Here is a 13,910-nt window from a genome sequence, read left to right as displayed (position 1 = left end):
TCCAACCCTAGTCTAAAACACTCTGTTTCAGTTTGTTTTAGTTGTAATTGTTTTTGTATCAGAACAAATGGTGTACTCCTATATATAAGAGTACCCATAAAACGATTTGAATGTGTCAATAAAATTGCAGTTTTCATCCATATCATACTCTCTGTGTGTGTGTGTGTATGTTATACGCGTGTGAGAAAATAGAGAGGTGGAAAGAGAAGTACTTAGCTATTGGTGTGACGATGGAAAAGTGGGGAGGAGTGTGACGGTGGAAGCACTCCTGGTTCTGAACCCTAAGACGAGGTCGTCTTTTTCTTCTCTCGCGAAGCCCCTAGATGATGTTCGTGTGTTGTGGTGGCTGGACAGCAGCTTGAATTCTTTATTCAAGCACGTGGGTTACTTAAAGAAAGGTGTGGGCCAAGGAAGTGGGCCGGATTTGACAGTGGTATCGAGAGCAAGGTTCGATTCTGGGAAGAGAAGCTACAGGCATGGCTGCTGGTAATGGTAATGGGGGTTTCTTTTCAAACTTACCTATTCTTGATGGAAATAATTATGATCATTGGGTCATAAGAATGGAGGCCATTCTTGGTTATCAAGAATTGTGGGAGGTTGTCACGGAGGGTGCTAAGGAGAAGGACGAAGCCGCAAACAAGAAGAAAGATTGCAAGGCTCGATGTCTCTTGCATCAATGCGTAGATCCAGTGAATTTTGAAAAGATTGCCAAGGCCAAGACAGCAAAAGAAGGTTGGGAAATCCTACAGAGGGCTCACGGTGGTGCTGAAAAAATCAAGAAAGTACGGCTGTAATGTATAAGAAGGAAATTTGAGTTGGCTGAGATGGAAGATTCAGAAAAGGTAGCAGACTATTTTAATAGACTGCAACTATTGGTGAATCAGATTAAGAGCTGTGGGGAGGCTATCACAGAGATCAGTGTGGTGGAAAAGGTTCTACGCTCTCTGAGTGATAAATTTGATAACGTGGTTACAACTATTGAAGAGTGGCAGAGATTTGAAGACTTCGTCAATAGAGGAGTTGCAGGCCACATTAGAAGCACATGAGATGAAGCGTTCAGTAAGAAGTTCAGAGAAAAAGGGTGAAGAACAGGCTTTAAAAGCCCAGATCAGCAAGAACAAAGGTTTTGGCAGGGGCAAATGGAAAAGTAATAGAGGTGGTGGCAGATTTGGTAGAGGTGCTCATTCCTCAGTCCAAGAATCAGGTTCTGGTGAGCAATCAGAACAGAAAGTGCAGGGTGGACGTGGATCTTGGAGTAACAGAGGAAAAGGAGGAAGAAAGAATGTTGACATGAAAACAATTCAGTGTTATAATTGTGAAAAATGGGGCCATTATGCAGCAGATTGTTGGCATGGAAGAGGGAAGCAGAAATAGGTCTCAGATGATGTTGAAGCGCATGTGGCTCAAGATGATTCAGAAGAGGAACCTGTGGTGCTAATGGTGACAACCAGTGAGGAGGATTTTGGACGTGAAAATTGGTTTCTTGATACTCGATGCTCTAATCACATGACTGGGCATAAAGAATGGCTATCAAACATAGACACCAGCAGGTCCAACAAGATAAAACTGGCAGATGATAATATGATTAGAGCTGAAGGAGTCGGGAATGTGGTGATTAAGAAAGATGGTAAAGAAACTATGGTGATTGAGGATGTTTTATATGTACCAGGAATCAAATATAACCTGTTGAGTGTAGGACAGCTGGTGCAGAAAGGATTTTCAATCTCCATGAAGGAGGAAGTGTTGAAAGTTTATGATGCAAGGAAATGACTTGTGCTGAAGTCGCCCCTAGCGAAGAACATGACATTTCAGGCAAGGCTCATTCTGCCAGAAAATCAATGTTTAAAGGCAACCACATCAGAGGATGTGAGTTGGTTGTGGCATAGGAGGTATGGTCATCTGAATTTCTCCAGTTTGAAGAAATTAGCAGATAGAGGGATGGTAACTGGACTGCCTGAAACATTTACTTCAAGGATAAAGATGTGATAATGAAACATGTACCTGTCCTATCCCAAACATAACTTGATTTGGTATCTTTTAAAATATGTCTCTCTCTAAACATTCTTACTAACACAATTATCATTTATCATTACAAATATTTTTAGTAACATATTAATATACATATTATATTTGTATAGTATAAAACCTTCGGTCAAACAACAAGTGTAACATCCTGGTCGGATATTACGAATTTAAATAATAAAATAAAAAAAATATAAATAAAACCTCATTTATTATAATTTCATTTCCCAAAAACACGGGAAAACTTTTAAACATTTATTACCTCGGTAATGATTCAAAATCCACAATTTATAATGCTCGATTACAATATCGAAGTCTAGTAATGTAAAAATTTACAAAATTATTCAAAACAAAAAATGATAACTAAAATCCATGAAAACATAAACTCCATGATTGTGTTTCCCAACTAGCCCCTCTTCGATGCTAAGCCTCACCAGAACCACCTACAACATTATCTGCTCCCGTGTAATGGATTACACGATCATCGTCAAACACAAGCAGATAGGGTGACCTAACAGAAAACATATAATAATTAAAAAAGATATCAACTTACACTCATCAAAGGAACTCTATCCTTTGATTCAATGCCACATGGCCACCATCACGTTATCTATGTTCTACGTCTTTAGATGAATACCTCAAGATGCTCTTGCTGCCACACCTACAAGCCACAACTTATAAAGCTCGTGTGGGAAACCTGCTACGGACCACACTCTGTAACACTAGGTGGAGTTTCCGATACGAATCATAGTTCCCGATACAGGCTGAAATTTTGCAAATAATTCTTGAAATATGGTTCTTCGCTTTGGTGGTTGAGATTGTCAATTAGATGTAAGTGGTTAGACAAATAAATCTCACAATTTTGGTATACTTAATGGAAATTTTGTAGTTTAATATTATCTTAATGCAATAGAAAATAAACATTGTATTATTAATATTTCAATTTTATTAAATATATTATGATATGTGATAAGTTTGGATTGAAGTAAAATACATTTGCATGAAATGGTGTGATGATTTAAGCGTATATATGAAAAGGAAGAAGTACGGAATGTGTGAATGTTGTATATACTTTGAAATAGTTGCAATTTACTTTGGATTGAGATGAATGTGTGGAATGACAAAGTAGTGATCCCTAGGTGGGAATACTATCATGTGTTGTATTATGTGTAAGTATATTGATGACATGGATTGAAATGAGATCATCCTGACGCTACTAGTAATTGGATTCACATAGATGAAAATAACTAGATGTGAGAATCGAGGGAGGTTCCTATATGAAGTTTTGGCAAGAAGTAGAACTCATGAGATATAGAATTTATCTTACCATGCTTTATAGATCGGGAAATTTCCCGAATATGATATAGTTATAGCTCCTAAGAGGCGGGCATGAGTGAATGAGTAATAATTATGCTAGCCCACACAATAGTTCGCATATGAATAGGTTATGAGAGTTTTGGTGTGTGAGTACAAATTTCATGTTTGATGTGAAGTTATGTAGTGATTATATTAATTTTATATAAGCTTTCTTTTCTTTAAAAACTTATATTTTTAAAATTACACTAGCTTACCATATTGTCTATTATGTTGTGGTTTGTTCATATGCAATAATAGAGTTGTGAAGCAATAAAAATGTTAATGATTATCCTAGAGAGATTAGTTGTTACTGAATTTTTTTTATTGTACAAATCTCTTAGTTGATGAAGTAATATATATCTTTTAAAAGTTTTGTTTGGTTTTTCGTGTGGTGGACTTGTAAGCATATTTTATATATTATTATATGTTGTTTTATACTTTATATCAACTATGTAATGCTTAAATTATTAAGGTGAATCCTATTAAATTGAAATATTAAACAAAATAAATAGATTTTCAAAATGAATTTAATATTCTAAATTTAAATATTATTGATTGATTTGATTCTTAATACTTCTTGTTTTTAAATTTATTTGTTGTTTTAAATATCAACCAAAACATATTTTATTATGATTTTATAATTCCTAAACTAAAGAAATCTATAATTTCTAAAACATTTTAACTAGGTCGTTACTAGAATTTTTCATCATAACTTAGAATATACACCTTAGAAAAAAACTTACTCTAATTAAACATTTTTAATATTTTCATTTTTTTAAATATCAAGTTTTTAGGTATCAATAGTTATTTAGCTTACCATATTAGTTTTATATAAGCTTTCTTTTCTTCAAAAACTTACTCTAATTAAACATTTTTAATATTTTCATTTTTTTAAATATATCCCACACTAATCGAGCTTTTTAATCCTATCCTGAATTCAAACTCAAAGTATATAGTGATGTCTAGTTTGAACTTTTTCATAAGAAAAAAAAAATCATACAAAAAACTATTGTATATTTAATATTATTAATTATTTATCTCAATTAGTAATCTTTTATTTATGTTTATATGTTAAATATCAAGTTTTTAGGTATCAATAGTTAAAAGTAATCCGATTGTAATTTAAATCCAATATATATTTATAATAACTTGTATTTCTATAAAATATATTTATTTGATATGATATATAAGAGTATGGTTACGAAAACTAAAAACAACTAACAACATTGTAATCTCCTAAAGTTAACATAGTAACATCAATACAACTTGATTACAATTGTTCTAGTACATCGTAATAAATGAAATTGGCAATGTTAACTACATGTGCTAGAGTGTGTAGTAGATGAGAAGTGTGCACGTATAAAGAGTGAAAATAAGTGCTTTCTATTCCATCTTCTATTCATGATCTAATACTTCTGATTTGCAAATGGGACAAACATTTTTTTCATGTAACCATCTTCTTATGCAATCTACGTGGTATTCATGTCGGCATCGAAGAATTCCAATCTCCTCTTGGTTCTTATATTCATCCTGTGAAATCATGCAAAAGGAAAAAAGTTAACTACTTCGTGATATATCAGACCCAAATGAATAATCTAGTGGAGTAAATTAAAAAGAGTAAATAATACCAATAAAATAAGACATTTGATGGATAATAATTCTTTGAATTATACATGGTACTAAAATCCATACCTGACATATAACGCAAAGATCAATTTCTTGTTCATCAGAAGTTACTCCCTCCAAGTTATTAGGCGCTAAAAACGTTTTTGTCTTCACTACTCTTGTAAAAATTTCTTCTGACAAGCCCGTGCCTACGTTGCCAATTTGTTCAAAATACTCAACAACCTCCTATTGTCCGATTCCAAAGAGTTAGCAAATTAAAGCTTTTCATAATCACTAAGTTTTAGTATGCAAAACCTCATAAAACATTCGTAAATCAAAATATACATAATATACTTGCCTCATATGACATGTTCTCGATGTCCAAGTCAAAATAATAGTCGTATAATAAACTATCATCCTGCACAAGAAAAGACAACTTGTAAAAAAAGAAAACATGAGCTAGTGTTTTGTTTATATTAAATCCAATAAAAATTAAAGAGAATGACATATTACAGTTTCAAGAAAGGCAACAGGAGAAGAATTCATTCGATGTCCAGGAGGTGGAGGCTGCTGCATATATGCGCTCGCAAATGAAGCATTCTGTATAGGTGTTGAAAAACTGCTTGGGAGATGAAAGTTGATTGAGTGACCTCTGACCTCTTGCACAGGTTGTGTTTGAAAATTAAAGACATGGTACTCCGGATGGTCTGACCAAAGAGGGGCAATGGATTGATAGTGTTGATCACCTAAATAGTTGCCTAGAATGAAAGCATTAGAGTCATGTGTGATCATATATTCCCCAAAACCATAGTAGGGTAATATAGGAATGCCAATTTCAGTGTGCCTTGTATTATGGTGAGCAATTGAAGAACTAGCACCCGAAGCATTGAAATGTGGATTCAGATATATAGCTAAACTAGATGAAACTGGAACATGTATGTTAAGATTCGGTTGGTGTCCATCCCATTCTGTCATTCTATGCATTATGTCAGTTTCATATGCATCTAGAATGTAATGAGAATCTAGATTAGTTGTTCTCGCTGAAACTGTTGCCTCTGTGGACATATTTGATGATGCAATTTAATCCTATTATACAAAAAAGTGTGAATAAATTTAGTCACCTTCAAAATAATAATTAAAATTTTAAAATCAAATAAACAACGTGACCAAGAAAATAAATAATAAGTTATGTTCAACCTTCTACTGGATAGTTACTTTCCAACAAATAATTTAATATGGTAACGTTACTACATGTATCCATTAAAAGTGGAGGTTTTAATACTGATTTATTAGGAACTATACTTCTCTATACAAACGAATAAGAAAAGTTAACCAATTTGAAACAACAAGATGACAAAGGAGAACCACCAGATATTCACAAACAAACAATGAGTATTTGTGAATGTTATGGTAAACCACTTTTTGAATACTAAAAATATTATTATATAAGCCAAAAGTACAAATTTTTCGCTATCCTATACTTATGTCCACATAAAAACATTCATCATCATCCCCATTTTAAATTTTTGTCTCATCCTCATCTCCACCGGATAACGAGTATATTCTCATACTCATACTCGTACATATTTTCTTAATGTTTCAATAATAATTAATTAATTAATTTTTATAGAATAATTAAAAATTACGATAAAGGAAACATAATATTATCAAATATTCAATATTAAGAGGAGAGTTATTTCTTCGATATATCAAATATTTATAAAGAAATTATAATTGTATACATTTCAAATTAGTATACCAAATAAAATTTTATAGGAACCAAAACATTTATTAAATTTGCAAACATTAATGGAACCTAGTTGATAAAATTTAAAAATATTTTTAAAAAAATATAAAAGGAAAAAAATATTCAAATTAAAATATATTTTAAATGTTTGTTTACTTCAATTTTTTAAATTCTAATGAATCTATTATTTATCCAATAGTAAATGTTATAATACATGACTTGATCAAAATCATGCACAAAACAAATATTAACTAACAATAACAAAATTTTAACATAGATGTTGTATCTTTTGAATTTCAATATTTGTTGGATAGTGATAAAAATAATTCATGGCAATTACATTAAAATTTTATATTATAATAAATAGAATATTCAATTATAGTGACAAAATTACACTATGATTGATAATGAAATAGAAAATAAAAAATAATTATGTAAAATATATCAAAATAGTATTCTACATGATAAAAATAAAAAAAAATAAAAAAATATTAAAAAAATATCAAATGGGTGTCTTAGAAACAATTTGAGAGACTATTGAATGAAATCCCACCATAGAAAACAAATATATAATTAAGGGTATGATAAGATGAAGAATATCTTAGAGATTTAACAAACTTTTCAAATATCAACACAGTGAATGGTTGAGAAATAATGAAAATTGATTTAACGAAATTAAAGAGTTCTTCAAATGAAAGAAAATTTAATAAAATAGAGTAAAGAAGATAAATTTTTTATATTACCTAGTAGATGAAATATTTATGCTATTAAACAATTAAATTGAAAGGAAATATATAATAAATAAAATTATTAAAAAAGAATAAAAATATTTAAATGTGAGACATAAAAAATATTTAATTGACATACATCATTTGAACATAATTATGCAAATGTTATAATTAGATGAAAAATATGTTAGAGATGAAAATGAATTTCATGAGAAAAAATAAAAAATAGAAAGTGTTTAGTGTATATATATATATGGTTACTCAATTAAATTTTAATAATATAAAGGGGAAAGAGGATATGGTGGGGACGATTATTATGGCGGGTATAAGGACAAGGACAGGGTGGATATTTATATCCTCATACCCAATTGAAATTCGGTGATTTCTCATATTAATACCCATACTCAATCAATGCGGGGATTCCTTAAGAAAATGGGGACGAGTTAAGGAAATACCAACGAGAACAAGTTTATTTGTCATCCCTACCACCAACTAGTAATCCAAAAATACAAAGAAAATAACTAAATTTGTATGCCAAGAATAATATACCAATGATGAAACCCAAAATTAAAAGGAATTAAAAGAATAACACCAATCTTTGGAGCCAAGATTATCATCACTTATCAATTAAAACTGAAAACGAGGAGAACAGATAAATACCTCGTTATCAAACTCACAAGTTTTTCGTAGATTTTCGACTCAGGTTCCCCTTTGAAGAAAAAATTGGTGAAAATAAAGAATCCAAAGAAAGTACTAGCAAGGAGTACAACGAGGTGGGCAAAAAGTAAGATATGGTTAATAGTGTAGTTTGCAAAACTAGCATGGATTATTTATATATATACAAATTAAAATAAAAGGAAATCTTTAGTAAAGATAAATTCAATTTTTAATATTTAATTCTAAATATCTATTGTATTTGATATGGGTGTCATTTTATCTTTTAAAACTGAAAAAATGAGGTATATAAAGATTATTTTATTCCATAAAATAAATGCTATGTGTGACTATAACTATAAAACTTTAAAAGTAAAAGTAAAGAAATATATAAGATAAAATATAACAATGTATACATATAATAATAAAAATACAGAAAATACAACGACTTATTATTAAAAATTCGACGTATCTATAAATACAAAGGATAAATTATATCTTCTCACATAAAATAGATTACGCACAATCATAAAAACTAAGATCAAATATTATATATTCCATCTTTTATTTGAGTTCCACAAATATTTCATAGATAAAGTAGAATGGAATATCTATCAAACTTACAATATAATATTGCGATAGTTTTGCGGAATAATTAATTTTGGTACTGTTTTTTATATAATTATTTTATTTATTTAATAAAGATAGAAAGTAGTTGGATATACATAAATTAAATGGTATATATATATATATATATATATATATATATATATATATATATTTAAATAGATAGATCGAATGAGAGCGGAAGATGTTATATGTAATTAGTTTTTGACACATATCTTTCGATAAATTTAGTTAAATAGGATTAGTTATATTTTTAGTATTGTGTCGATAAATTTAATCTTATTTTATTCACATGGAGAAATAATTACCAAAAACAAGAATATTATTTCTTATAGATAAAATGTCAATTTTTTATATTAACAAAGATTGTGTTACTATGATTTTATTTTTATATATAAATATGTATGAGTAATCTTTTGAGTTTAATATATATTTACAAATTTTGATTTTAACATAATATTTTTGTTTAAAGTTTAGTGGTATAAGATATATTTACAATATTTTTTCTTGTCGTAGATAACCATTATTTCATTTTTTTATAATATTAATTTTGAAAAGATTTTCTATTTCTTTTAAGATAAAATTCAAATATCATATAATTTGACAATTGGAAAAAGATAAATCTATAAAATAACTTTAGTTACTTTTACGTAGACTTAAGATAACCAAAAATAGTCCTACAAAAATATAAATAAAATATGTAACTAAAATAAAGATAATATATATATATATATAATGGTATTATTAAATATCAAATAATATATTTTAGATAATATAAATATACGATAATATTAGTAATAAATATTTTGTTTTATTTTTTTCATATATACTGCAAAAGAATTTTTATGTGAAAAAAAAAAAACGTAGGTTATTTTTCACTTCTCTATGCAAAATTGAAGCAACCAAAGGTAGCCTTTTGTTTCGTTGAAACGTTGAGTCTTGTATTGTATTTTTCTCCGCAATTGCTTCAAGTTCTGCATGGCTTCGTCGCTGGTGGCTTTGAGTGAAATTGTGAGATCTCCTCTGCAATTTGTGGGCTAATCCATTGAAGGGTTTTGGGTTGCGAAAAGTGGGGTCTATGACTTATACTTCTACACCTATAAATAGGTTCCAAAGGCTCATCTGAAACAAATATTCACACATATTTCATTTTCTCATAAACAATCTTTGTGGAACACTAAGTATAACACTCCAATTTAGGATGTCACGAAAAATTATAAAATGTATATGTGTAGCGGAAAATGATTATCGTTGAAACCTTAAGCAAAATGTTATATTTTAATTATTAAATATCGTAGTTCAAAACATCAATTATCTAAAAAAATTTCAAATAAATCCGACAAATAAAAGAAATTACATCATCTTTAATATTTAATTTAAACAACTTAATAAAAGAGAATAAAATCATGAGTTCACACCATCCTTTCATCAATCAACGTCACGCCAAAAGCATTTGAATTATCACATATTCAGGTATAACACACACGTCATATGATCATCTCATATACAACAAACACACAAAACAAACAAACAAGGATAAACTAACCATAAACAATTATATATAAAAGAAATTTAACGAAATAAGACATTACAAGAAATACCAAACATCACATCCAACCAAGTAAAATATTTAAACATGATAATCATAGTCACACTTTGGTTTTCCGTGTCACCTGTTCCCCACCACATGATTTAGCTCTCTAGAACCCAAGGGTTCGAGTCGTCCTACCATCGCAGCACCGAACCTGTCTCCTCTGCTCCTCAAGGACTTACGAGTAAAAGCTTCTGTGAATCACACATTATGCACTATACTTAATAACAACTCATAACTAAGGACGAAACATCTTTCCTCTCCCCATGCGAGAGAGTACGACACTCACACCGGCGGAACTAAGGAGTGTGTTGCTTTGCTACAAGGGCTAGGACATTATCTACTAAAGCTTTAAAAAGGTACGAGAAAAAAACTTGATCATAAGAGTAAATTTAATTTTAAGATTTCTCGTCCAATTGCATCTAACATCATTTTTAAAAGAAATAGAGTTATTAGGAACGATAATTCTCTTGAAGCAAATATAGTCGAAGTAGGCAAAACAATTATTGTGGTCGTTTTCGAATTAAATCTTATGACCAATTAATGTGAGCAAATGAATTGTATACTTTTGTGCTACCAGGCACATATGTGTAAAGAGAAGTGTTTTTACCTTCTACAATAGTGTAGGAGGGAAAGAAACATGTGTATGTCGGTGATTCCAGGATAACTCATGTTATGGGAAAAAGGAAAGTTATTGTGAACCTCACATATGGGAAGACTTTGGCCTTAAGTGAAGTGCTTCATGTGCCATCAATCAATTAAAATAATCTTTGTAGCCTTGTTGGGAAAAGTTGGTGTTAAAGTGTCATTTGAATATGACAAAAGTGTTATCACAAAGAATAATGTGTTTGTGGGGAAGGGATATTATGATCAATGTCTTTTTATACTCAACATTTCTGAAATTATTAATAAATGTTACTCATTTGCTTATAATATTGATTTGTGTGATATATGGCATGCTAGATTAGAACATGTGAACTCCTCGTATGTTATGAAATTACAACTATTAAGATTAATTAATATGTATGATAAGCAAAGTAGTAAATGTGATATATGTGTATAATCTTAATTAACAAAGAAAACTTGTCATTCTTTAGAATCTCAAACTGAATTGTTAAGAATAATTCATATTGGTCTAGCTTATTTAAAACAAACCATGTCTAGAGGTGATAAAATTTATTTTGTAATATTTATAAATTATTATTCTAGATACACCAAAGTGTACTTAGTCAAACATAAGGATGAAGTCTTTGATGTGTAAGAGGATTAGATCATATAGAGGATTAGATTGATTGAGGAGCTTTCAGATGGGGAAGGTAAGGGATATGCGAACGATGCAACTTCGTCAATTTTGGAGTCTTGTTTCAGCAAAGGGAATGGTCATCAGCCTTGAGAGGTGACAATTAGTCCAACAAAAGCATTGGACTTGAGGGGGCAATATCGGAGTCGTAAGGTGGTTGGTTCTCTGAAGGAGGACTCTAAACCAAAAAACGCCAACTTGGACATTGATGCGGCTAGCGAGGGTGATGATTGGAGTACGTCACATAGTATTGTTGGGGGTAGTTCATTCGTTATCTAGCCGAGAGGAAGTGATGTATTACATTCATCATTTCTATAAAAAAGAGAAAAGGAATCTCATTATAATTTAGGAAAAGGTAGTAAATAGACATTTGAAATATTTTTTAACTTGATTATTTACTTTCCTTTTATAATTTTTTTAAAATTAACTTTATTAACTTTGTTCATTTGTCTTCTTCTTTATTTCATGTGTTACCTATGGTAATTTGCCGAAGAGTAACCATTGGATATTAGATTTACATGTAACAATATCACAATCTTTCAATGTATTTAAAACCAATAATAATTGATATTTAGAATAATAAAAAATCGTATAAAGATGCAGGTCCAAGTAAATTCGTTATCTAGTAAAGATGAGGATAAGACAAATATAATAGTATATCCATTAGATACAAAGATAGTGATGAACTTTTACTTCAAAGATAGAGATGGGATAATGAAACATGTACCCATCATGTCCCAAACATCACTTGATTTGGTATCTTTTAAAATATATCTCTCTTTAAACATTCTTACTAACACTATTATCATTACAAATATTTTTAGTAACATATTAATGCACATATTATAGTTGTATAGTATAGAACCTTCGGTCAAACACCAAGCTATAGTCAACCAACATAAGGCTGATCCAGTGTAAACACTCGACCATACTTCAGATTGCCAATCAATATCTATCTGACACTATTAACCAACTTAAAGATGGTCTAGCATAATTCAACCAGGTAATACCAATTAAGGCATTACTAAAGAGGTGTGTCCATTGTTATGATTATTTTTTTAAAATACCTTTAATAAACTTAATGATAATTATTGTAGAGGTGTGAGTCACAAACTATCCTTTTAAGGTTTACTTAATGAGTGTGATGGTGGAACCCACATTCTGAGACATGGGCATGTCTTTAAATGAGACTCATGAAACAAGATACATGAATTAGGTTGTAACGTGCAACAACTAAATCATTATTTTATTTAATCAGATTCAATACTATTTACTCCCTTCTACCTATAAATACTACATATTTTCATAAGCATAGGACATAACAAACACATAAGCTCATAAAAAGTGTTTTTTTTTCTTTTCAGTCTCATGCTCTATATTGTCTTTTAAGACATTGGTGTTCATAAAGTTCAGAGATTCTTCATTACACTTGATAGATCTGACCAATTGTTGTATATTGGGAGAGAAACGCATATAATTTTGTTTTGCCTTGCGCAATAGGGGTGTTTTCTTTCTAAGAACAACACTCTATGTCCCTTAACCCAAGTTGTTTATATTTCTTTCTTTAAATATAATTTTATCATAATTTTATTATTATTTTTTTACTTGATGGATCTTCTATTATCTATATAATTTTCTTATTCTTATATAATATTTATTATTATTATTATTATTTATTTTTGATTATTTTCCTAGTAGGGCACTCACTTGGCAGTGAGCTTTAGAGGTCCAGGACGTTGGTTGGTACCCTAGTCGCATTGGGCGCTGACTTGACAGTGAGCACCATGGGATTTTGAGCGCCAATTTAGGGTGTTGGGCACCAACTTAGTTTTTGCTTCTGGGCTATCTTGGTAACAACTTCGTTAACAGTTGGACAGGCTGAAATTTTGACAAATAATTCTTGAAATATGGTTCTTCGCTTTGGTGGTTGAGATTGTCAATTAGATGTATGTGGTTAGAGAAATACATCTCACAATTTTGGTATTCATAATGGAAATTTTGTAGTTTAATATCTCACAATGTATTAGTAATATATCAATTTGATTAAATATATTGTGATTGATGATATGTGATAAGTTTGGATTGAAGTAAAATACATTTGTATTGTGATTAGATCATATAAAGGTGGTGATGATGTATTGTGTAATGAATGTTGTGTTAGAGAATGTATTATCCATGAAGTAACCCCACCATATTCATCTGAGTCTAATGGAGTAGCTGAAAGCGAATAAAACTCTTAAAGAAATGATGAATGTCATGCTTATTATTTCTAGTGCACCT

The 13,910-nt window shown here is 30.1% G+C and overlaps 3 protein-coding genes across 3 annotated transcripts; 2 read left to right on the top strand and 1 right to left on the bottom strand.

The window, feature by feature from the left end:
* The first annotated feature begins 476 nt into the window (after positions 1-476).
* On the top strand, positions 477-1,374 carry LOC114170346. Its single transcript, XM_028055824.1, has 3 exons — positions 477-782; positions 885-932; positions 985-1,374. Exons 1-3 carry the CDS (start codon positions 477-479, stop codon positions 1,372-1,374), a joined length of 744 nt encoding a protein of 247 aa, XP_027911625.1.
* Positions 1,375-1,437: 63 nt separating this feature from the next.
* LOC114170345 lies at positions 1,438-1,770 on the top strand. The gene has a single exon (XM_028055823.1). It carries the CDS (start codon positions 1,438-1,440, stop codon positions 1,768-1,770), a length of 333 nt encoding a protein of 110 aa, XP_027911624.1.
* Positions 1,771-4,580: 2,810 nt separating this feature from the next.
* Positions 4,581-6,048, bottom strand: LOC114170344 (RING finger protein 44-like). The gene is made up of 4 exons (XM_028055822.1): positions 5,497-6,048; positions 5,342-5,401; positions 5,071-5,229; positions 4,581-4,908 (listed from the first exon to the last, which is right to left on the bottom strand). Exons 1-4 carry the CDS (start codon positions 6,046-6,048, stop codon positions 4,774-4,776), a joined length of 906 nt encoding a protein of 301 aa, XP_027911623.1. The 3' UTR covers positions 4,581-4,773.
* Positions 6,049-13,910: the final 7,862 nt, after the last annotated feature.

The sequence above is a fragment of the Vigna unguiculata genome, chromosome 11, assembly GCF_004118075.2.
Source record: "Vigna unguiculata cultivar IT97K-499-35 chromosome 11, ASM411807v1, whole genome shotgun sequence".
NCBI classification, from domain to species: domain Eukaryota; kingdom Viridiplantae; phylum Streptophyta; class Magnoliopsida; order Fabales; family Fabaceae; genus Vigna; species Vigna unguiculata.
Note: the sequence above shows the minus strand (reverse complement) of the source record. Positions and strands in the feature narration are given on the sequence as shown.